Genomic DNA, 25,457 nt, shown 5'->3' with positions numbered 1-25,457 from the left:
TCCAGTCACCTTGCCTGACAGGAGCACAAAATGCACATCATCTTAAAATCAAAAACGCAGAACTCGGAACTCCTTTCTGAGACTCCAGTATTTGGATGTGTAAAGTATGCTTGTGGTAAATAATATGTTTCAGTATATCACTAAGCCAAAATAATATTTTGTAAATCTCTCTTTTCATGTTGTATGATACCAGTTAACCAAACAGAACAATTGAAACATTTTTAAGCAGTCCAAAATTAATTGAAAACTAGAAAGTACAGCTTCTACACGATTCGTATAACGTTGCAACGGACTGCCTCAGTGTTACGTGCAGTTTGACAAGGGGTGATAGTAGGTGCAGATTTCTGAAATGATATCAGTCATCCGCAGAAAGGTTCTCCGTAGGGCAGTGTATACAATAGTGATGTACACATTTGCACAGTATTCTTTCATGCATATCACCGCTGGGTAGCCCCTGCGGTAAACCGGAGCCTGTTTTTGTTGCGCAGTTGCTAGACTGGCGCAGGCGCAGCAGACACTCGCCATACGCAGTACGGAAAAATAATAAAAACAGACGACACGAAGTATTGTTGTACTGGGACTTCTATTTCAGGAGCACAACGCGGAAGTAGTTTTTGTCGCGTCCTTCAGAAGAAGGGAGGGGGAGGAGGAGGAGTATTTTGATATCAACAAACCAGGATTTGTGTGCGCGGGCATTGCTGCAAGACTGTCTGCTGTCTGTTAGCATTGATTGAATCACATTGCTGTACAGAGAGTGTTTATTTACAGGTCAGGATGGCAGCGGCTAGCCAAGCGGAGAGATCCGTACTGGTAAGAGGAAAAACAAAATTAACAAATGCATGACATTGCACATGTGCAGAATGTTTAATTAAAACGAAATGTAATGGTAATGCCATAAGATATGTGCAGAGTAGTATTTATTTTAATTAAACGCAATTTAATTGTGACATGTTACAGCAATTGCGTTTGAAGTCTTTATAACATGTAAATGTTAACATGATCGTGTATTAATCGCGCTAACGACGTAATCCCAAGAAAACATGTTAAGAGACGCATCCTTCGTGCCGTAATCATTCTAGCAAACATGCGCATTCATGATACACGCACAAATTAAATCGAATCAAAATACTACTGTTAATTAATAATATTGACACTTGTTTTTATTCGTGGAGCGCTATCATTGTCGACGTGTTAATGTCTCTTTTTAACGATATAATTAAATAAAGCACTGGTTGAATGCAGATGCATTGCATTTACAAATATACATGTATGTGGGAAAAAACCCGATTCTCACCGCATTGTGATGCTTGGATTCATTCCACTTTGCACGCCTTGATTGCAACACAACGCTTATACTTATAGAGGAATGATTGTAGTGATGAAAAAAATATTTTAAATGACTGTCCAGTGACTGAATTTTAACCAACGATGAAGCTGTGTAATTCAATTGAAAACGGTGTTGGTGTTTGTGTAAACTGTAATGTATATCCGGAACACCAAGGGCAACATCTAGAAGTCATGCGAGTTTCTGAGGTGGTGGTGTTTGGTTTCTAGTTATAGCCTATGAGTACTCTTTAATAAGATTGAAAATGCCCACTTGTCTTTGCACTGCCTGTTCTTCTAAGACCAGCCCGTCAATGAATGATTACAGTGCCTTGTGACCTTGGGGAGTTTGTAAGGCAAACAAACTGCACACTGCAAACTGCACACTGCACACAATATGCAGCTCATGACTGTTCTTAACAAGCAGTCTGTTTCTGTAATCACATTCAGAGTAGGTTTCACAGGCCCCAGTTAGCAGCAGTCTTGGCTACTCTATTAGTGCTACCCAGGGTCTGTGAAACCAGCACCTGATGTCCTGGTATGTTGCTTAGTTAAAGTAGTTTTAATTTGAAAGAGATTCATTTAGTCCAGTCTGAATGGTTATCCGGGGCACAGTAATACATGTCATAGTGAGCTGGAATGTGTTGATGCTGTTGAGTGGTTTAGTAGACAGGGGGCATGAGAAATCAGTAGCTGCCTTATCAAAGTGGGTTCCCATTCTATTCCAGGAGGAAGAGTTTCAATGGCTTCTGCGAGAAGAGGTTCACGCTGTCCTCAAACAGCTACAGGATATTCTGAAGGTAACGCTGTGTGAACTGGAGCAGTATTACAGGCAATACTTTGGCACATCCCACGCTTGCTCCACACTGGAGCTGTTGTTCATATCTAATTCAACTTTCTTAACTAAAAAAGTCACTAATAATAATAATAATAATAATAATAATAAGGTCTGCTGCTAGGTACTTTATATACTCAGCAAACTGCCTAAAACCTGAATAAACATGTACAGATTGGAGCTGGGTGGGGTGCTCACCACTACAGCCTGAGCGAGTTTAACATCATACAAGATAAAAACAAGGAAAATAATACACCAGCATACAAGATAAATACAAGGAAAAGAATACACCCCAGCATCTCAGATATGGAGGGGGGGAGGGGTAGAGAGTGGTGCTAAATGTTTCAACATAGGATTTCAAAAATCAAATTTCAAAAGAATAATTGTTTTACAAAATAACGGTGTCATTGCGGTTTACTAAGTGAATGCACTTCCCCTCTAATGCATCAGTCCAGCTTATTGCTGTGTGAACTTGTGTAAGGAACCAAGGTTGTGGGAAGGGCAGCTAAATCTCCACTAAAAAGGATACATGTTGAAGTTCAGTGTGAGCCCATAAGCAGGCTTAGAAAGACATGTGACAACAGTTTATTTTTTATAAGTCACAACATCCTTCAAGTTCTGTGCCAGGAGAATGTCACTCCTGTTCCCCAGTGACAGCTTCTCCTGCCTGGTGCACAGAAGAGACTGAGCTCCAAAGGGAGGTCAATCTCAACTCCTTACTGTTTGTTTGACTTGGCTTGGCTGTGTTGGCTTGGCGTTTGTAACCTTGGTGTAAGAGTGCTGTAGTTGGTGAATGTACACTAACAACACCATCATTGCGTGTCCAGCTGTGTATTGACTGCATCTCCTCTCACAGGAGGCCTCACGTCGCTTTGCTGTGCCTGCAGGGGGTCTCGAGAGCCATCTTAAACAGGAGAATTTCATACTCGGCAGCTCAACGTAAGCTGGGAATTGCTTTAACACACAACCTGCTAATGCAACAAAAGAGTTTGTGTTTTGTGTTGGTTAATATCACTTTTCAGGTGGAGGACCCTTTTATTTATGTTTTATTTATTTTCAGAACAATACTATCAATTTGCCAATACAGTTGTGAGATTTATTTGTATGTGGAACTCCCAAGTTGTTCAGTTTGGAACAGAACTACAATGTACATTTGTTATATGTTATGTGATTTGCATTTTGCAGATAAATGTTGAGAATTGAATGCAAGCTGTTCTATACAGATGTTTAACTGCAGGTATAGAAAGTGTGGGGGTGGCTGCATTGGGTTAGCTGCAGGTATAGAAAGTGTGGGGGTGGCTGCATTGGGTTAGCTGCATTGCCAGGGTTCTAATGTGTGTCTTGTTTCAGGATGGACCAGGTGAAGGGGGTCCTGACGCTGCAGGGGGAGGCTCTCACACAGGCAGTGAGTAGAACCATGAGGGTCCTGCTGTAGCTGATGCTCCTATATGGAGTGTAGCTGGGTACAGATTAACTCTCAAATAACCACCGATTAAGGTTACAAAATGAATAACTCCCAAATCAGCCAGACATACCAACAGCAGAAAACACAAGGGACAAGCTCTGTACACAATGAATAACTTTTTATTGTACTATGGTGTTTATGTTCCATAACGGCAGATAACTCACCATATACAATAAATACTGGCACACGTTCACCCGTGACCCCAGCAATACAAAACAACTACATCAGCAAACAACCAGACAAACCAACTAACAAGTGCAGCACATTATGAACACAAGTCAAGTCAGCTGGAAGTATCTGAGCAGCTAGAGTTCAGTTTGGTGCTTCCTCTACCAATTGGTATTAAAGCTAAAACAGTCAGCATGAAAAAACAATCCTTTAATATCTTTTGAGTCATTGTAAAGAAACTGAAACAACCTCACCAGTCTTCCGGATGTTTAACCAGCTGCTTAGTCTGTTCTCCAAAACTCCAAACAATGATATCCAGAAACTGAAGCGTGGTAGATTTATAATGCACAGCATTATACTTGTGCATACAAAATACAATAAAACACGTTTCTAACTAGGGCCCCAGTAGATCTATTTTATCAAAAAACCTTAACGAAAAATAGTTAATGCAAGTCAAGCTTAACTATAACGCAATCCTTGTATTCCAGATAAGATTGTATGACTTGTAATCCACCCGCTTGCTCTCTTCACCAGCTCCCTGCTGTTTGTCGTCTTCTTTTTCCCCACTGCCATTTTAAATAACAGCAGCCTATAAATGTTTCTCTCATTGGTTAAAAACAGCCCAATGAAATTAAGCCGTACTGCTTTATAAATGCCATGCCTTCTGGGTACTGAAGTTCTTTAACACTGCTATAGGATAAAACTACATTTCATTAAATTAAAAGACAACATTACTGCCATCAAAGTCAGTACTATAGCCAAGCCTTCCACTTTGTACTGCACTCATGCTGCTCATCTTCTGTAGCTTACACTGGAATACATTAGTCAACAATCACGGGAAAGCAAAGGTTTCTTGTGATAATATTGATCTCGTTGCTATAATGAAGATGATTACATGTGTTCCAGTCTGGTAGTGAAGTTGAAAACGTTTCCTTCGAGGCCGCAGCGTTACAGTAAGATACAACGCCTGCTAATCAGGTCTTTTTTTTTTCTTCTTTTTTTTTTATAAAGGACATTAACATTAAAATGGCCAAAAGTAACCAGGTTTTCCACTTCACATTCCGAGAGGACAAACAGTGGAAAATGCAGCAGGTAATGATTTTGAACATGCTTGATTCATGAGGTAATGATTTTGAACATGCTTGATTCATGAGGTAATGATTTTGAACATGCTTGATTCATTAGGTAATGACTTTTAATATGCTTGCTTGATTCATTAGGTAATGATTTTGAACATGCTTGATTCATTAGGTAATGATTTTGAACATGCTTGATTCATGATCCTTTCTGGTTTTGAGGGATTGATTAAGTGAGAGCTGGAGGTCCCTTAAGAGGAACAGTCCTGGAATAAAAACTAAAGTTAAGAAGTCTCTATTGCTCTTTATTTGTGCATCAGTGGCATCCCGTTTTATTGGAATATGTTTTTCATAATGCAGTTAAATAACGGAACGTCAATCTGACAAGGTTTGAAAGATATTTCAATATACACCTGCATACCATTTCCACAGTCTGGCCTATTCTGATTATTATTTCCAGTGAGTCGGGCAGTATTTTGTGTCCCTGATTGGAATGGCACATTCTTTCAATGTTCTGTTCTTTTGAAGCGATGCGTTTGTCTCGACAGATTCAGGATGCTCGAAACCATGTGAACCAGGCTCTTCAGTTGTTAAGCAGTCGAGATGAGAGCTACCGTTTCAAAACAGGAGCTGAGGTCGATAAGGTCAGTACCAGGTTTTTGCTGCCACACGTGCCTGGAGTCAGTAAGAACCTGGAGGGGGCTGCATCGTCCAGACTGCAGCATGACAAGGCATTGCTGGAAGATACCTGCTTTAAAACAGCCCTGAAGGTTAAACTGTCCACTCAGTCTGCAGTAGATCTACAAACACTTCATTGAAAATGACAGTGCTGTGCAGTGTGTAGAGAAGCGTTTCATAATACTACACACTGTTTGTTTATCCTGAACTAAATCAGAACATTGCTGCTTCTTCCCAATGCAGCCATGTGTCTCGGTCGTATGATGCTGCTTGTGCAAGCTAGTTTAATTGGCTTTTCTATAATAGTATTACATGTGTTTACATTTCAGTTCTGCCATGTCTTGTGTACCTGGCACACTGCTGGGTTATTACAGGAGGCTTGTGTGGGATGTTTAGAAAGGGGAAGATAGTCCCAGTGATTGGTCTTGGAGCACATGATGGAGGTCATTAATCCACACACTGCACACAGTTCATCTCGCTTCCAGTAGGGGGCCCTTTAAATGTGTGTGTGTGTGTGTATTCTATTTTTTTTTTTTCTCCACTACTTGATCAATGCTTATTTTGAACAGTTTCAACGAACGAGTGGCACTGCTAACCTCTGCTCTCTGTGAATTGTAGCTGATGAACGAGTGGCACTGCTAACCTCTGTTCTCTGTCAATTGTAGCTGATGAACGAGTGACACTGCTAACCTCTGCTCTCTGAATTGTAGCTGATGAACGAGTGACACTGCTAACCTCTGCTCTCTGTGAATTGTAGCTGATGAACGAGTGACACTGCTAACCTCTGTTCTCTGTGAATTGTAGCTGATGAACGAGTGGCACTGCTAACCTCTGCTCTCTGTGAATTGTAGCTGATGAACGAGTGACACTGCTAACCTCTGTTCTCTGTGAATTGTAGCTGATGAACGAGTGGCACTGCTAACCTCTGCTCTCTGTGAATTGTAGCTGATGAACGAGTGACACTGCTAACCTCTGTTCTCTGTCAATTGTAGCTGATGAACGAGTGACACTGCTAACCTCTGCTCTCTGTGAATTGTAGCTGATGAACGAGTGACACTGCTAACCTCTGCTCTCTGTGAATTGTAGCTGATGAACGAGTGACACTGCTAACCTCTGCTCTCTGTGAATTGTAGCTGATGAACGAGTGACACTGCTAACCTCTGCTCTCTGTGAATTGTAGCTGATGAACGAGTGACACTGCTAACCTCTGCTCTCTGTGAATTGTAGCTGATGAACGAGTGGCACTGCTAACCTCTGCTCTCTGTGAATTGTAGCTGATGAACGAGTGACACTGCTAACCTCTGTTCTCTGTGAATTGTAGCTGATGAACGAGTGACACTGCTAACCTCTGCTCTCTCTGAATTGTAGCTGATGAACGAGTGACACTGCTAACCTCTGCTCTCTGTGAATTGTAGCTGATGAACGAGTGACACTGCTAACCTCTGCTCTCTGTGAATTGTAGCTGATGAACGAGTGACACTGCTAACCTCTGTTCTCTGTGAATTGTAGCTGATGAACGAGTGACACTGCTAACCTCTGCTCTCTGTGAATTGTAGCTGATGAACGAGTGACACTGCTAACCTCTGCTCTCTGTGAATTGTAGCTGATGAACGAGTGGCACTGCTAACCTCTGCTCTCTGTGAATTGTAGCTGATGAACGAGTGACACTGCTAACCTCTGTTCTCTGTCAATTGTAGCTGATGAACGAGTGACACTGCTAACCTCTGCTCTCTGTGAATTGTAGCTGATGAACGAGTGGCACTGCTAACCTCTGTTCTCTGTCAATTGTAGCTGATGAACGAGTGACACTGCTAACCTCTGCTCTCTGTGAATTGTAGCTGATGAACGAGTGACACTGCTAACCTCTGTTCTCTGTCAATTGTAGCTGATGAACGAGTGACACTGCTAACCTCTGCTCTCTGTGAATTGTAGCTGATGAACGAGTGACACTGCTAACCTCTGCTCTCTGTGAATTGTAGCTGATGAACGAGTGACACTGCTAACCTCTGCTCTCTGTGAATTGTAGCTGATGAACGAGTGACACTGCTAACCTCTGTTCTCTGTGAATTGTAGCTGATGAACGAGTGACACTGCTAACCTCTGCTCTCTGTGAATTGTAGCTGATGAACGAGTGGCACTGCTAACCTCTGCTCTCTGTGAATTGTAGCTGATGAACGAGTGGCACTGCTAACCTCTGTTCTCTGTGAATTGTAGCTGATGAACGAGTGACACTGCTAACCTCTGCTCTCTGTGAATTGTAGCTGATGAACGAGTGACACTGCTAACCTCTGCTCTCTGTGAATTGTAGCTGATGAACGAGTGGCACTGCTAACCTCTGCTCTCTGTGAATTGTAGCTGATGAACGAGTGACACTGCTAACCTCTGTTCTCTGTGAATTGTAGCTGATGAACGAGTGACACTGCTAACCTCTGCTCTCTGTGAATTGTAGCTGATGAACGAGTGACACTGCTAACCTCTGCTCTCTGTGAATTGTAGCTGATGAACGAGTGGCACTGCTAACCTCTGCTCTCTGTGAATTGTAGCTGATGAACGAGTGACACTGCTAACCTCTGTTCTCTGTGAATTGTAGCTGATGAACGAGTGACACTGCTAACCTCTGTTCTCTGTGAATTGTAGCTGATGAACGAGTGACACTGCTAACCTCTGCTCTCTGTGAATTGTAGCTGATGAACGAGTGACACTGCTAACCTCTGCTCTCTGTGAATTGTAGCTGATGAACGAGTGGCACTGCTAACCTCTGCTCTCTGTGAATTGTAGCTGATGAACGAGTGACACTGCTAACCTCTGCTCTCTGTGAATTGTAGCTGATGAACGAGTGACACTGCTAACCTCTGCTCTCTGTGAATTGTAGCTGATGAACGAGTGACACTGCTAACCTCTGCTCTCTGTGAATTGTAGCTGATGAACGAGTGGCACTGCTAACCTCTGCTCTCTGTGAATTGTAGCTGATGAACGAGTGACACTGCTAACCTCTGCTCTCTGTGAATTGTAGCTGATGAACGAGTGACACTGCTAACCTCTGCTCTCTGTGAATTGTAGCTGATGAACGAGTGGCACTGCTAACCTCTGCTCTCTGTGAATTGTAGCTGATGAACGAGTGACACTGCTAACCTCTGCTCTCTGTGAATTGTAGCTGATGAACGAGTGACACTGCTAACCTCTGTTCTCTGTGAATTGTAGCTGATGAACGAGTGACACTGCTAACCTCTGCTCTCTGTGAATTGTAGCTGATGAACGAGTGACACTGCTAACCTCTGCTCTCTGTGAATTGTAGCTGATGAACGAGTGACACTGCTAACCTCTGCTCTCTGTGAATTGTAGCTGATGAACGAGTGACACTGCTAACCTCTGCTCTCTGTGAATTGTAGCTGATGAACGAGTGACACTGCTAACCTCTGCTCTCTGTGAATTGTAGCTGATGAACGAGTGACACTGCTAACCTCTGCTCTCTGTGAATTGTAGCTGATGAACGAGTGACACTGCTAACCTCTGCTCTCTGTGAATTGTAGCTGATGAACGAGTGACACTGCTAACCTCTGCTCTCTGTGAATTGTAGCTGATGAACGAGTGACACTGCTAACCTCTGCTCTCTGTGAATTGTAGCTGATGAACGAGTGACACTGCTAACCTCTGCTCTCTGTGAATTGTAGCTGATGAACGAGTGACACTGCTAACCTCTGCTCTCTGTGAATTGTAGCTGATGAACGAGTGACACTGCTAACCTCTGCTCTCTGTGAATTGTAGCTGATGAACGAGTGACACTGCTAACCTCTGCTCTCTGTGAATTGTAGCTGATGAACGAGTGGCACTGCTAACCTCTGCTCTCTGTGAATTGTAGCTGATGAACGAGTGACACTGCTAACCTCTGCTCTCTGTGAATTGTAGCTGATGAACGAGTGGCACTGCTAACCTCTGCTCTCTGTGAATTGTAGCTGATGAACGAGTGACACTGCTAACCTCTGCTCTCTGTGAATTGTAGCTGATGAACGAGTGACACTGCTAACCTCTGTTCTCTGTGAATTGTAGCTGATGAACGAGTGACACTGCTAACCTCTGCTCTCTGTGAATTGTAGCTGATGAACGAGTGACACTGCTAACCTCTGCTCTCTGTGAATTGTAGCTGATGAACGAGTGGCACTGCTAACCTCTGCTCTCTGTGAATTGTAGCTGATGAACGAGTGACACTGCTAACCTCTGCTCTCTGTGAATTGTAGCTGATGAACGAGTGACACTGCTAACCTCTGCTCTCTGTGAATTGTAGCTGATGAACGAGTGACACTGCTAACCTCTGTTCTCTGTGAATTGTAGCTGATGAACGAGTGGCACTGCTAACCTCTGCTCTCTGTGAATTGTAGCTGATGAACGAGTGACACTGCTAACCTCTGTTCTCTGTGAATTGTAGCTGATGGACGCAGTAATGCTTCAGCTATCGAGGGCTCGCAATCGCCTCACTACTCCAGCCTCCATGACCCTGCCAGAAGTGGCCTCTAGCAGCCTAATGGTAAATCCATCACAAGAAGTGGCATTAACAGCATCGATAGTCAGATGTACCGGCTGCATTTTACACTTGGATTTATTTTGTTCCCTAGAAAATGTTCTCCCCGCCACTGCCTGGAGACGTGCTGGTAAATTTCTACATTAACCTCAGTAAGCTTTGCCTGACAGTCTATCAGCTTCACCTCCTGCAGCCCAATTCAAACAAGGTACGTGGATAATGAGCTTCTAGGAAAGCATTAGGAACTCTCACAGTGAACTGATTAACTGTGACCGCTTTATGTATAATTAATTATATATATATATATATATATATATATATATATATATATATATATATATATATATAATATATATATATATATTTTATATAAAACGCTTTCAGGAATTTCTAAATGTTACTGTTTGCTTTTATCAGGTTTTAATACAGGCGTTTGAATTGTATTATATTTCTTACAGAATTTTAAACCTGCTGGAAGTTCAGTATTACATAATCCTGGTGCAATGTTGTAAGTATGTACTGTATGTCTGTATGTACTGTATATATGAAATGTAAAAAGCAAAATAATTTCTTGCATATGGCCACTATAGCTTACAGAATATGCTGTTACTTTATTGTGCTGTTTCCCATATTCATTGAAATAGGGCTTTGAAAAGTACATCTCCAGTGTTCCTTTTTCTTTTATCAGACCCAGCACAGTAAGTGTCTGTGTTTGTTTGTGTGTACAGTGAGGTGAACGCCCTGAAGTTTGAATAGTCACATAAAAGAATACATTTGTACAGCTTGGTAGTTCTTATATCAGACCCAGCACAGTAAGTGTCTGTCTTTGTTTGTGTGTACAGTGAGGTGAACGCCCTGAAGTTTGAAGTGAGCCACGTCCATAAAGTGGAGTGCGTGGTCCCCTGGCTGAACGACACCCTGGTTTTCTTCACCATTTCTCTGCAGTTGTGTCAGCAGCTCAAAGATAAGGTGGGTGTGGTTTGTAGCACCGGATGAGGCCGCAAACAAAGCCAGTAGTTCTTTTCTTTCTTTTTTCCTCTCCACACGTGATTATTGAAACATTGCAATTAGGGAATTAACACCTTCTTGCCTCCTGGTATATCGGCTACATTGCTCACTGTTTTGAATCCTGTTTTTTCAGATTTCTGTGTTCTCCAGCTACTGGAACTACAGACCTTTCTAATCCAGCCTGCACACTTCCAGTACTGCCTGAGCTGTGGCGCCATGCTGCTCCTTTTACTGACACTAATGATTCTTAATACCTATACTACTCAGATACACAGGCGGTTCAATGCATACTGATTCTTTACAAACCCTTTTTCAAAATGGGTTGAGTGACTAAAAAGTCTGTTGATGATTTTCTCCTAAATGGACCATGCGCTCCTTGGCTCTGTTGTGTGTGATGGACCATGATGCTCCTTGTCTCTAGTGTGTGTGTGTGCGTGATGGACCATGATGCTCCTTGGCTGTAGTGTGTGTGTGTGTGTGTGTGTGTGTGTGTGTGTGTGTGTGTGTGTGTGTGATGGACCATGATGCTTCTTGGCTGTATTGTGTGTGCGTGTGTGTGTGATGGACCATGATGCTCCTCGGCTGTATTGTGTGTGTGTGTGTGTGTGTGTGTGATGAACCATGTGCTCCTTGGCCGTATTGTGTGTGTGTGTGATGGACCATGATGCTTCTTGGCTGTATTGTGTGTGCGTGTGTGTGTGTGTGATGGACCATGATGCTCCTTGGCTGTATTGTGTGTGATGGACCATGATGCTCCTTGGCTGTATTGTGTGTGATGGACCATGATGCTCCTTGGCTGTATTGTGTGTGTGTGTGTGTGTGTGTGTGTGTGTGTGTGTGTGTGTGTGTGATGGACCATGATGCTCCTCGGCTGTATTGTGTGTGTGCGTGTGTGTGTGTGATGGACCATGCGCTCCTTGGCTCTATTGTGTGTGTGTGTGTGTGTGTGTGTGTGTGTGTGATGGACCATGTGCTCCTTGGCTCTATTGTGTGTGTGTGTGTGTGTGTGTGTGTGTGTGTGTGTGTGTGTGTGTGTGTGTGTGTGATGGACCATGCGCTCCTTGGTTCTACTGTGTGTGTGTGTGTTTGTAGGTCCCTGGGAACAGTGGCACCCACAGGCATGAGCTCTATATGTTTCATTGTAACATGTGCTCTACACTACTTTACTGGACCTTACAGTCATTTTACATTTAAATATAAAAACTAAAAGGGAACTTGTTCAATTCCAGACCTACTGTGTAACGGGAGCCCTAAGCATGGCCTGGTGCAGCTCACTGGTTTTACTGGTGTCTTGAATGAAAGCGTTTAGAAGATTATGAACAAACCTCAGCCCTGTTGAATAGCTATTAAAATTAAGGTAGTTTTCAGATCAGCACAATCGTGAGAAAACATTCCGCCCTTAAGAGGGACAGTGTTTAATTTATTTTACAGAAAATGTACGTTTCTGTTATTGTGGACCGTGATTCCAACCATTCAATTAGCTTTGTTTATTTTTAAAATTGTTTGTCAGTGTTTAAGATAATGAACAATCTTCTTCTGTTAAACTGCTTCACTTTCTTGAGTCACACTAATTGTTGTGCTCTGTCACATGAATGCACTTTTGGTTGTAATGTTAAAGTATGGATTCACTGTACCCCTAATTCCTCATTTATGAATGTTGAAAAATGTTGTGTTGAAATAAGCTATTGTGAATGCATTGCACAATGAGTGTGTGAAGCAACGCTCTCCAGTTTGTGTGCAATAAAACAAAGTAAGAAAACAGAGTTTCATTGTTTCTTCAAAAAAAATGTTCTTGTGTACATGTTATCCTCTGTTTTCAGGTAATATTAAGGGCTAGGGATAAAAGATCTCCATACAGCCTGATCCAGCTCTAATAGGTCTGTGGCAGTATCTGAGAAGTGTGTATTTCGTTTGTCTTTGGCAGCATAGTGTAATAGTGCTGCTGGGTGTATATTTATACTTTACTTTTGTATTTATAGTAGCTCATCAGAAAATATGACAAAGGCTGAAAGACTTTAAAAGTTGCTCAGTTTATTTCATGTAGTTAGAAAAGAGTAAGCTCATCATGCAAGTCTATTAGTGTTATATTCATGAGATTCAGTTTCTTCATTTAAAGATATCACATGCTTTACATTGCTAACAGCATCACATGTAATCACTAACAAAAAGTGCATATAATATCAACATAAAACTATGAAATGTCTTGCTTTTAAAAACAGTGCAATAAGACAGATTAAGTAGCATAAGGTGTTACAGCAAGAAATAACAATGAAGTCTAATTAATGCAACAAATTTCTTTTGATACGAAAAATGTTGTTTTAAAAAAAAAAAAAAAATCAATTTCAGATCTTAATGCTGACCTCTTACAAAGGTGCAGGCCCACAGGTCCCCTTTCCACCCCTCCCCTATGCTGTAGTTTCAGAGTCATTTTCACTGTAAACTCCACTCCCAGCATGCTGTGCTGTCCTGGTTTGCTGTGGAACAGAGATAGTCGAGTTCCAGCGACAGGTAAAGTTGGACAGAACAGTGAAAATGGTAATGAAGCTACATAAAGACAGTAACATGAACGTCAAGCCCCTGGATACCACCCCTCTAGCAGGTGCATGATGGTCACAGTGTCCTGTTCCAGGAAGGGGCCGCACTGTTGTCTCACTAAGGCTCAAGAGCTAAGTTGTCGTGGCCCACTTTCCCCGTCCGACGCTGCAGGAAGCAAGAAAAACAACTTAATCCTGGGTCATGTTATTCCTATGTCAGTTCATTCAGTGTCCCTGTGACAGGTTTGATCTCTCCCCTCCTTGTCTGGCTGCCTTGTTAATGGGACCAGTTGCTGGGAGGATGAGTTACTGGCTCTTACAGCACTTACTGCCCTCTACATGAATCATTTCCACTACAGGTGAAGGAAATGCAATTGACTTGATTTGACTCGGGTCCCTAACTCTGTTCTGAAGACAGCAGGTTGTATTTGACTCTGATCCCTAACTCTGTTCTGAAGACAGCAGGTTGTATTTGACTCTGATCCCTAACTCTGTTCTGAAGACAGCAGGTTGTATTTGACGCGGGTCCCTGACTCTGTTCTGAAGGCAGCAGGTTGTTTTTGACTCGGGTCTCTGACTCTGTTCTGAAGGCAGTGGCTTGTCTTTGACTCTGATCCCTGATTCTGTTCTGAAGACAGCAGGTTGTCTTTGACTCTGTCTCTGAATTGTTCAGTTCTAGGAGATTTCAAATCCCCCCATGGCCTTATTGAATCAGCTTCCTACCCGCTTTGGTGTGTCACAGCAGCAGCAACAACAGCATCGAATTAGCACCAGAATAATGAGCAGAAACACAGTCCCTAAAAATGATGAAAGAGCAAAATGAATTACTACACGAGTCACTACATTTCCACTGTTGAAGTTTTTAATATAAACCTAGAATTACCCTCTTTAAATGTGAACTACTGAAGGTAACACATTAGACAACTAGATTACCACTCAAAGCTTTGGCAACTATCAAGATGCATGTTAGCTTGACAAGAACATGTTGTAATTACCTACATAATCACTAACAAGAAAATTAAGTAATCTATTTATTTAACTTTTTTATTTATTAAATATGATTCCAAGGCAGTTGATGCCTTTGCCACATCTTAAATCAGGACAAGAAAATTCCAGTTTTTATGACCATACTGCTGAGAAGTATATGCAATTGGGAAATATGTTACTTATAACCCTGTAGCTCTGGGCAATTAAGCCAATTGAAAGCATGAAGCAATACTGTGCTGCCAACACTTTCCATTTACTGTTATTGCATCTGATCTGCTAACAGGCAACCCCAGACACTCTGCTCCAACACTGTAAACCAACACTCCACTTATTCCTATCAGATTTGTATCAGCTTACCAACAAAAATGAAGAAAATGGCACAGGAGGCGATGTCCCAGTCAGATTGGAAGAATTGTTTGGAACTCAGCCTGCTCACAACATCCTGGAACTGAGTCTGTATCTGACCTCCCAGGTCTCTCTGTTCCGAGCTCATCTTCAGACCTGCAGAGTCTACCAGGAGCACAATGCAGATGTTAGCAAGAATATGAACTCAACAGCAGCAATGAGGGTGTCATTGTTCCTGCACAAGATATGAATCCAGCCAGTATCCTACTCCTGCCACGGATATAAACATAACATTACAGGCGTATCATGGAGAATGTCACAACCGTGCACCGTGTGTATTGCTTATACTTAAGTTTCTTTGTATCTCTGCTTTTGCATCGTGTGTATGGGTTATACTTGAGTTTCTTTGGGTCTCTGCTCTGTGTAGTCCCACTGCATCGTGTGTATGGGTTAGGGTATGGAACGAGACAATTGATAACGTGCCCCAGCGGCCTGGGAGGCAGCTGCAGCAGCAGGTCACTGCACCCTCCATTCTGATGAATGTGACTGCATGGAAGCGGTATCATTTTCGCCAGTAGGCACAACATGGCCCAGAACAGAGTGAACTCTGCCGTGTGAACGTGTGCACGGTACAGGTGTTTACAATCTCCTGGACCGTATTAGAAAGCTCTGCGTTTCTTTACAATCTCCTGGACCGTATTAGAAAGCTCTGCGTTTCTTTACAATCTCCTGGACCGTATTAGAAAGCTCTGCGTTTCTTTACAATCTCCTGGACCGTATTAGAAAGCTCTGCGTTTCTCTACAATCTCCTGGACCGTATTAGAAAGCTCTGGGTTTCTTTACAATCTCCTGGACCGTATTAGAAAGCTCTGCGTTTCTTTACAATCTCCTGGACCGTATTAGAAAGCTCTGCGTTTCTCTACAATCTCCTGGACCGTATTAGAAAGCTCTGCGTTTCTTTACAATCTCCTGGACCGTATTAGAAAGCTCTGCGTTTCTCTACAATCTCCTGGACCGTATTAGAAAGCTCTGCGTTTCTCTACAATCTCCTGGACCGTATTAGAAAGCTCTGCGTTTCTCTACAATCTCCTGGACCGTATTAGAAAGCTCTGCGTTTCTTTACAATCTCCTGGACCGTATTAGAAAGCTCTGCGTTTCTTTACAATCTCCTGGACCGTATTAGAAAGCTCTGCGTTTCTTAACAATCTCCTGGACCGTATTAGAAAGCTCTGCGTTTCTTTACAATCTCCTGGACTGTATTAGAAAGCTCTGCGTTTCTCTACAATCTCCTGGACCGTATTAGAAAGCTCTGCGTTTCTTTACAATCTCCTGGACCGTATTAGAAAGCTCTGCGTTTCTTTACAATCTCCTGGACCGTATTAGAAAGCTCTGCGTTTCTCTACAATCTCCTGGACCGTATTAGAAAGCTCTGCGTTTCTTGACAATCTCCTGGACCGTATTAGAAAGCTCTGCGTTTCTTTACAATCTCCTGGACCGTATTAGAAAGCTCTGCGTTTCTTTACAATCTCCTGGACCGTATTAGAAAGCTCTGCGTTTCTCTACAATCTCCTGGACCGTATTAGAAAGCTCTGCGTTTCTCTACAATCTCCTGGACCGTATTAGAAAGCTCTGCGTTTCTTTACAATCTCCTGGACGTATTAGAAAGCTCTGCGTTTCTTTACAATCTCCTGGACCGTATTAGAAAGCTTTGTGTTTCTTTTACACAAGCAATGGTATATGGAGCTTTACAAAAGTTGCTTTCTTTAGATATTCAGCTGTTTTATTTTTATGTATAGTTTATTATAGTTGTTCTATTTAAATCTGTAATCTGTTTCAATTCATTGTTTTCCTTGTACACAAATACATACCGTGCAGTTTTTAGAGTGTTTTAGGATATCTCCACTTCCGAGTTCTGTTCAACGCCTTGATTAAAAGGCGACAACGTCCAACACACAATATAAATAGTTATCGATAAACGTTCATATGTGGTAATACCATATGGTAGATTCTCCCATGAGTTCATAAGAACAAATACACAAAGAAATAAGTTAAATAGATTTCTAGTAAATCCGTATACTTTCTCTGTGGCCTTTCAGCGAGTCGCTGCTAACGCTACTTATCTTTAGGGAGGAGCACGGCACATAATTCACAAACTTACTTACTCGAGAGAAACTATTAGAAATGATGAATACTCTCTGCAAACCAGGCCATAACTGAACATCTTCACTAATAACACTATACAATATAAATAAATGCCGTATTTATTCACCTTAACCTGCCAGATGTCCGAGTTCTGAATTGGTCTTGTGTTTTTTGAAATGTTTTTCCTGGTTGTTACCTGAATCACGCAAGAGCACATATTTGCATAAAGGTTCAAAAGGACGAAGGTGTGCGGATCAGATAGGATTTCACATCCTGGTTACACAGGGTCTGCGGCTGAAACTGAAAGCACTTGACCCAAGCACTATACGTGAAATACGAGTTACAACACAAATACAACCCTGCAGCTCAATACCGCTCATCTTTGTAGATGATATTAGATTATCAGGTGAATGCTTTTATTAATAATCTCTTACTCTATGCCTTTGTGCATTAGAGACACTAGACAGGAAATATATCGAAACGAATGATAACAATTAAAAGGCGATTAACATGTATTTGCTTATAACCAGTATTTAACCCTGATGAACTAAACATATTATATTTACAGTATTTGGTTTACACAAGGTATGAATCTGTGTCCACATGTGAAGAATGTGTGCCGGATGGATCACACCAGATCCCAGATCCAGTATATTTTTTATCTGACAAGTGAGAATGAAACAGTTTGCAAATGATAAAATAATTAAATTAAATTCCATGAATTCAATTAATAAACAAAAATGCTAGGCCTGTCATTGCTATTGATTGCCTAGATGTACAGTTAATACATTAGCAGCATAGTTTATACCTCAATACAAATAGTTTATTGTGATGATAAAATCCTGTGCAGCAAATTAGGAGGTTTGTGCTTCCAGAACAGTCCCATACTGTAGTGTATTGCTTGGACACAAGGTGGTGCTGTTACTGTCTATTTCAGTAGCCCGGTTTCCAGAACCTGTTCTGCTGTGTTGCTGTCCAGGGTTCTAGTGTTACAGTCTATTTCAGTATCCCGGTTTCCAGAACCTGTTCTGCTGTGTTGCTGTCCAGGGTTCTGGTGTTACTGTCTATTTCAGTATCCCGGTTTCCAGAACCTGTTCTGCTGTGTTGCTGTCCAGGGTTCTGGTGTTGCTGTCTATTTCAGTAGCCCGGTTTCCAGAACCTGTTCTGCTGTGTTGCTGTCCAGGGTTCTGGTGTTACTGTCTATTTCAATAGCCCGGTTTCCAGAACCTGTTCTGCTGTGTTGCTGTCCAGGGTTCTGGAACAGGAAGTCCATGAGGGAGCCAGGCACACGCTGTGTTTAACATGCGACTCTGAGGAACGATAAACACTCAAGAAAGTCAAAGAGATTGTCACCTGCAGTGGAGTGGGAAGGTTTTCACATTACTGTGGGCATCTTTTCCCAGGAGGCAGAATTAGAACTCCTGCAAGCCTTCAAATGAGAAAAGCAATATATTACACAGTCTCTATAGTGCTCTAATGAATATATGCATTACACCGTCCCTGTAGTGCTTTAATGAATCTATGCATTACACAGTCTCTGTAGTGCTCTGATGAATCAATGTCCCCTTCATGCCTCTATTCAGTTTTATGTAACTAACAAAAAAAGAAGAAAAAAAATCAGTTTCATTCCATATTGAAGTCCCTTTTATCACACTAATTACACTGTAATTGCACCGATGGTTGTGTAGCTACCAGGCACTTACATATGAAATTAGCTGCTAGCTATTATTATACAAAATTAGGAAAACAAACCCCACTTTGAATCATTTGAAGAACTAGAAATGGTCGTCAATTATTATAGCTTGTGCAAGGCCATCTTTGCTAAGACTTGCTGTTAGAAAATCAAAATAAAGACTGTTTCTTGTGAATACAGAATACAGGCTGGCATCTTCAGAATACAGGCTGGCATCTTCAGAATACAGGCTGGCATCTTCAGAATACAGGCATGGCATCTTGGTTAGCTGCATGTCATATTCCTTCATTGTTACTTGTATTGCGGATGAAATTAGGTTTGTCTTTGATATTCATGGCTGTCAATAACCATTCAATAGGTCAAACTGGATTCCTAACACAGTGGGCCATTTACCCAAGCATCCTTACAGTGACTCCGGAGAGTAAAGAACTGCAGCACATGGGCTCCTAATCAGGTCTGTATAAGAAAACACCATGTGCAGTTCTGTTCTGCTTCATAATGGATTCTCAATATACATGAATATCAATGGACTGTCAAACCGATAGCACTGCACACACTGCTGACTGTCAAACTGATAGCACTGCACACGCTGCTGACTGTCAAACCGATAGCACTGCACACGCTGCTGACTGTCAAACCGATAACACTGCACACGCTGCTCACTGTCAAACCGATAGCACTGCACGCGCTGCTGACTGTCAAACCGATAGCACTGCACACGCTGCTGACTGTCAAACCGATAGCACTGCACACGCTGCTGACTGTCAAACCGATAACACTGCACACGCTGCTCACTGTCAAACCGATAGCACTGCACGCGCTGCTGACTGTCAAACCGATAGCACTGCACACGCTGCTGACTGTCAAACCGATAGCACTGCACGCGCTGCTGACTGTCAAACCGATAGCACTGCACACGCTGCTGACTGTCAAACCGATAGCACTGCACGCGCTGCTCACTGTCAAACCGATAGCACTGCACGCGCTGCTCACTGTCAAACCGATAGCACTGCACGCGCTGCTGACTGTCAAACCGATAGCACTGCACGCGCTGCTCACTGTCAAACCGATAGCACTGCACACGCTGCTGACTGTCAAACCGATAGCACTGCACGCGCTGCTCACTGACAAACCGATAGCACTGCAGGCGCTGCTGACTGTCAAACTGATAGCATTGCACAGGCTGCACACTGTCAAGTCCACTGCATTCCACAGGAGTGTATTTAAAACAACAGACTAGATCAACAAGAACACTTTTCTCAAAACATGCTCATATGCTTTTTCTTCTTTTTCTAGCAGCATATGACATAAAGTCTATTGCAAGTCAACCTTTAAACATGTGTCTGATGATTTAAACTGCAAGGAGAACATTGTTTGAGGTGAAATGTCAGTTTTGATTACTATTAGTCACTCTATGAAGAGGTCTCTTTTCACATTGTATTATTGTATTATATGCTTTTCACTCTAATTCTGCTCGAGGCGCAGGATCTATTTTAGGAATGAAGGGCTTCAGAAAATCTTTAGCACCCAAGTGACAAGAAAGTGGACTCCACAGGCTTTGATTAAAGAGCACTCAGGGGTTTTCGCTTGGCTTCACAAGCCCTGCACATTATAAACTGCAACCCAATTAAAAGCTGTTGTAGAGTGATTAGGAATCAGCAGGATTTTAATAGAAAGGGTTGCATTTGAAAAACCTACATATTTGAGAAAAGCAAGAAGCCCAAACCAAATGATCTGCAGCGGAACCGGAGACATGCTGTAGTGTTCTGCAGCGGAACCGGAGACGTGCTGTAGGGTTCTGCAGCAGAACCGGAGGCGTGCTCTTGGGTTCTGCAGTGAAACCAGAGGCATGCTGTAGGGTTCTACAGCGGAACCGGAGGCGTGCTGTAGCGTTCTGCAGCGGAACCGGAGACGTGCTGTAGGGTTCTGCAGCGAACCAAGGCGTGCTGTAGGGTTCTACAGCGGAACCGGAGGTGTGCTGTAGGGTTCTACAGCGGAACCAGAGACGTGCTGTAGGGTTCTGCAGCAGAACCGGAGGCGTGCTGTAGGGTTCTGCAGCGGAACCGGAGGCTTGCTGTAGGGTTCTGCAGCAGAACCGGAGGCGTGCTGTAGGATTCTGATCAAATGCTTTAAGAGGTCAGAATGGATTCTGAAGCCTTGGCTATCTCTCATTTAAAGTCTGTACCACTGATGTGCTGTTGCCCCTTGCCCATTCACACAGAGCCCATTATGTGTTGGTTACAGGAAGGTCAGATTACTCACTGACATGTATAGAGAATCTGTATCACTGTCAGCAGCTTCAGTAAAATCACCAGTTTACTCTGCTTCAGGATTAACATATTTTTATATTTACTTTATATTAATTGTGTTTTTTTTTATTACTATCAAGACGTTTTGGAACACATTGCACCTGGTGATAGAAAACTAACTAAGCAGCTTCAGTCATTGCAACATTACCTTACTCTGATAGTACAGAATATAGAGAAATCAGTGTGTGATGTGTTTCTTCTATGACACATTGCATTGAATATATTCATATGCACTGCCACCTCTAAAGCACTACAGGGCAATGTCTTGTTAATGTAATGAAATAATGCTGTTTTTTGGGTTTTTAGTGGTGGTGTAATTGGGAAATAGCACTGAGTGCCCGGAATGCATATTTAATTAGTTAATGGGTTAAGTAATGCATTCTGTAAAGGAAGTGTTTAATTGATTATGTAACAGGAGTATGTGTGCAGAGTCTGAAGCACTGCATTCAGAGCAGACAGCGGAGCTGTGTGTCACAGAACAGCACCTACACACACACCCTGCTGCAGGAAAGGAGGGGTGCGAGGGGTTAAATAATCCCCCAGTGAGTCTGAAGCAGAGCAGCCCCAGATCCACCCCTGATTTATAGGAAGGCCTGTGAGTTACAGCCTTGTGTCCTTAAATACAATCCTTTTCAGAGAACATGGGGTTCTGAATTTAGCAGACTGAGACTTTAAGTGATTTTCTTTCAGCCTATTTTGCTCACCAGAGTGCAATGCAAACAAAAAGTAAGGAAACTGGCTGAATTACCTGCTCTATGGACCCTATCATGTCCAGTCAAGGCTGCTGCTTTACCTTTGATTTCTTCCGAACTTACACTATGCCTCTATTTTCAATTATATTTTTCTAGCTTGAACAGAACCAATTTGATTCATATCAATGTGTTATTTTGTAAACTGCTAAGCAATTTCAAAAATCCATTCTTCCAGATAGTGATTGAAAATTTATTAGAAAATCAATCTGTACTAATATTAAAACTTGAGACATCCTTAACCCCACAACTCTCAGGAGCTCAATCAAAGCAGTCTGGTTTACTTACTAAATCTATTACCATGCTGTGCCTTTCAGAGGGGCTGGCTGTTCATTGAAATCACTCCCTGTCTCCCTTTCAGAGGGGCTGGCTGTTCATTGAAATCACTCCCTGTCTCCCTTTCAGAGGGGCTGGCTGTTCATTGCAATCACTCCCTGTCTCCCTTTCAGAGGGGCTGTCTGTTCATTGAAATCACTCCCTGTCTCCCTTTCAGAGGGGCTGTCTGTTCATTGAAATCACGCCCTGTCTCCCTTTCAGAGGGGCTGGCTGTTCATTGAAATCACTCCCTGTCTCCCTTTCAGAGGGGCTGTCTGTTCATTGCAATCACTCCCTGTCTCCCTTTCAGAGGGGCTGGCTGTTCATTGAAATCACTCCCTGTCTCCCTTTCAGAGGGGCTGTCTGTTCATTGCAATCACTCCCTGTCTCCCTTTCAGAGGGGCTGTCTGTTCATTGAAATCACTCCCTGTCTCCCTTTCAGAGGGGCTGTCTGTTCATTGAAATCACGCCCTGTCTCCCTTTCAGAGGGGCTGTCTGTTCATTGAAATCACTCCCTGTCTCCCTTTCAGAGGGGCTGGCTGTTCATTGAAATCACGCCCTGTCTCCCTTTCAGAGGGGCTGTCTGTTCATTGCAATCACTCCCTGTCTCCCTTTCAGAGGGGCTGTCTGTTCATTGAAATCACTCCCTGTCTCCCTTTCAGAGGGGTTGTCTGTTCATTGAAATCACTCCCTGTCTCCCTTTCACAAACAATGTGCTTTTTTATTTAGCTGGATCCAATGCATGATGTAACCCTGATCCGATGCGAGTTTCAGCTCTGAAATGTGTTCTGCTGTATCTCTGGATCCAATGCATGACTGTAACCCTGATCTGATGCGAGTTTCAGCTCTGAAATGTGTTCTGCTATATCTCTGGATCCAATGCATGACTGTAACCCTGATCCGATGCGAGTTTCAGCTCTGAAATGCGTTCTACTATATCTCTGGCCCCAATGCATGACTGTAACCCTGATCCGATCCGAGTTTCAGCTCTGAAATGCATTCTGCTATATCTCTCATGAAGCCTGTTTGTCTGTAATTAAGCTTTTATGCGTGTCAGTGGTCATCTTTAGATGTTTTTTAAGAGATGGTCATTAATAGAAACCACACACCAAGCATCACGGTGTATGTAACCATTCAGCTCATTTATTAACCAAAGTCTAATTGAACACATTTTGACTAACGGAGAACCTTGCTACTTTTAGAATCTGGACACACAATTCACTAAGAGAAATTAATTATTGGCTGAGCAGCATTGACTAAGTGCCTGCACTGATTAGATGCACATGGCAGACCCAGTCGAGGCGAGGCCAGCTAACCAATTACAGGTTTAGAGCTGACCAATGAGATCACTGTAAGCACTGTCAAAGAGGAAGTGATGCTGTCTCAAGCACCTTCCGATTCTTGAAGTTGGTTTGGAATGTTCTTTCCACTGCACAATTCTCACATGTAATTTTTTGCAGTAATGTCGTCAGAACCTTTTGAAGAAAGATGAAAGAGTAAAAGAAAATGCTTTCAAAGATGATATCGATGTGTGTTTTCATATGGGACCTGCATGCACTCTGTATGCGGTCCTTGTACCATCTATACAGTACCTCAGACTAGTTTGGAATCTGTGTTCTCTCAGGCATTTCATTGAATGTAGCATATTGAGTCTTCAGAGAGTGTACTGAATATACTGTTCCATTAAACATATGATTGATCACAATGGGGAAATGCTTGCTTACAGCAAAAAATAAATAGTCAGCATGTTTAAATGACTATTCAGTAAGTTACAGACAGCACTGACTGACTCTAAAGACAGTTTGAAAGGGCAGAGAAAACAATGGAAATGGTTTCACGGAATTACAGTTCAAACACTCACTCTCTTCTTGTATTGCACATCATATGAACGTGTCTATTTTAGATTCATCAATAAAGTGCATTAGAGAAACCTGACATGTCATGCTGTCCGGCTTCACTGCCATGAGATTGGAGTTCAGTGTTTCAGAGTTCAGTGTTTCAGAGTTCAGTGTTTCAGAGTTCAGTGTTTCAGAGTTCAGTGTTTCCTCTAAAGGTACGTTGTGTTCAGCACACAGGGATCAGAGTTCAGTGTTTCAGAGTTCAGTGTTTCCTCTAAAGGTGTGTTGTGTTCAGCACACAGGGATCAGAGTTCAGTGTTTCCTCTAAAGGTACGTTGTGTTCAGCACACAGGGATCAGAGTTCAGTGTTTCAGAGTTCAGTGTTTCAGAGTTCAGTGTTTCCTCTAAAGGTGCGTTGTGTTCAGCACACAGGGATCAGAGTTCAGTGTTTCAGAGTTCAGTGTTTCCTCTAAAGGTACGTTGTGTTCAGCACACAGGGATCAGAGTTCAGTGTTTCCTCTAAAGGTGCGTTGTGTTCAGCACACAGGGATCAGAGTTCAGTGTTTCAGAGTTCAGTGTTTCCTCTAAAGGTACGTTGTGTTCAGCACACAGGGATCAGAGTTCAGTGTTTCAGAGTTCAGTGTTTCCTCTAAAGGTGTGTTGTGTTCAGCACACAGGGATCAGAGTTCAGTGTTTCCTCTAAAGGTACGTTGTGTTCAGCACACAGGGATCAGAGTTCAGTGTTTCCTTTAAAGGTACGTTGTGTTCAGCACACAGGGATCAGAGTTCAGTGTTTCAGAGTTCAGTGTTTCCTCTAAAGGTACGTTGTGTTCAGCACACAGGGATCAGAGTTCAGTGTTTCCTCTAAAGGTACGTTGTGTTCAGCACACAGGGATCAGAGTTCAGTGTTTCAGAGTTCAGTGTTTCCTCTAAAGGTACGTTGTGTTCAGCACACAGGGATCAGAGTTCAGTGTTTCAGAGTTCAGTGTTTCCTCTAAAGGTGCGTTGTGTTCAGCACACAGGGATCAGAGTTCAGTGTTTCAGAGTTCAGTGTTTGCTCTAAAGGTGCATTGTGTTCAGCACACAGGGCATTAAGGCTTGATGTATTAACATTCAGTGTTTTTTGTAATGTACTGTACTAGAACACAAGAAAATAAACACATTTTTTGTGATGTGTATAGGGCTTCCTGTTTGCAATGATCGACTATTCCTAAAATAATTGAAAAGAATATATTGTTTAATTAGACAAGGAATACTTTTCAAGCCAAGCTCATCAGTACAGTAATGACATGGCTTTTTGGTTCGTGCTTTTGCAGAGGCTTGACAACTTCTTGTTGGTAATTACAATTCATTAGAAAGCTGCTCTGTCGTGATCCTTTGCTGTTGTCTCGTTTACACGATTCTCCAAACACAGGCTTTAACATGAACTACATTTAAAATAATTAGCATTGAAATGGGGACTCTAATGAAGCCTGT

General features: G+C 42.4%; 2 protein-coding genes and 2 long non-coding RNA genes across 6 annotated transcripts; 1 reads left to right on the top strand and 3 right to left on the bottom strand.

Moving 5' to 3' along the window:
• Positions 1-572: 572 nt before the first annotated feature.
• Positions 573-12,028, top strand: rogdi (rogdi atypical leucine zipper). Of its 2 annotated transcripts, XM_034926854.2 has the most exons (11): positions 575-810; positions 2,052-2,123; positions 3,015-3,097; positions 3,509-3,563; positions 4,803-4,883; positions 5,416-5,511; positions 9,969-10,067; positions 10,156-10,269; positions 10,520-10,569; positions 10,904-11,030; positions 11,203-12,028. In XM_034926854.2, the coding sequence occupies exons 1-11, from the start codon at positions 775-777 to the stop codon at positions 11,242-11,244; spliced, it is 855 nt and encodes a 284-aa protein (XP_034782745.1). In that variant the 5' UTR covers positions 575-774; the 3' UTR covers positions 11,245-12,028. The 2 variants fall into 2 exon arrangements, with proteins under 2 accessions (XP_034782746.1, XP_034782745.1); XM_034926855.2 differs by lacking the exons at positions 10,904-11,030; positions 11,203-12,028 and adding an exon at positions 10,790-10,832 and having other exon boundaries at positions 573-810.
• LOC131699388 (uncharacterized) lies at positions 6,813-7,807 on the bottom strand. The gene is made up of 4 exons (XR_009308088.1): positions 7,738-7,807; positions 7,597-7,690; positions 7,033-7,314; positions 6,813-6,891 (listed from the first exon to the last, which is right to left on the bottom strand). It is a non-coding gene; the product is annotated as an uncharacterized LOC131699388 (long non-coding RNA).
• LOC131699389 (uncharacterized) lies at positions 9,394-9,904 on the bottom strand. The gene is made up of 3 exons (XR_009308089.1): positions 9,853-9,904; positions 9,571-9,711; positions 9,394-9,476 (listed from the first exon to the last, which is right to left on the bottom strand). It is a non-coding gene; the product is annotated as an uncharacterized LOC131699389 (long non-coding RNA).
• Positions 12,029-13,080: 1,052 nt separating the features above from the next.
• On the bottom strand, positions 13,081-17,356 carry smim22 (small integral membrane protein 22). Of its 2 annotated transcripts, none has more exons than XM_034926744.2 (4): positions 17,205-17,356; positions 14,948-15,100; positions 14,327-14,400; positions 13,081-13,769 (listed from the first exon to the last, which is right to left on the bottom strand). In XM_034926744.2, exons 2-4 carry the CDS (start codon positions 15,081-15,083, stop codon positions 13,722-13,724), a joined length of 258 nt encoding a protein of 85 aa, XP_034782635.1. In that variant the 5' UTR covers positions 15,084-15,100; positions 17,205-17,356; the 3' UTR covers positions 13,081-13,721. The 2 variants fall into 2 exon arrangements, with proteins under 2 accessions (XP_034782635.1, XP_034782636.1); XM_034926745.2 differs by lacking the exon at positions 17,205-17,356 and adding an exon at positions 16,804-17,096.
• Between the last annotated feature and the right edge of the window lie 8,101 nt (positions 17,357-25,457).

This window comes from Acipenser ruthenus, chromosome 22, assembly GCF_902713425.1.
Source record: "Acipenser ruthenus chromosome 22, fAciRut3.2 maternal haplotype, whole genome shotgun sequence".
Taxonomy (NCBI): Eukaryota; Metazoa; Chordata; class Actinopteri; order Acipenseriformes; family Acipenseridae; genus Acipenser; species Acipenser ruthenus.
The sequence above is the reverse complement of the archived record's forward strand: the minus strand, read 5'-3'. Positions and strand labels throughout refer to the sequence as shown.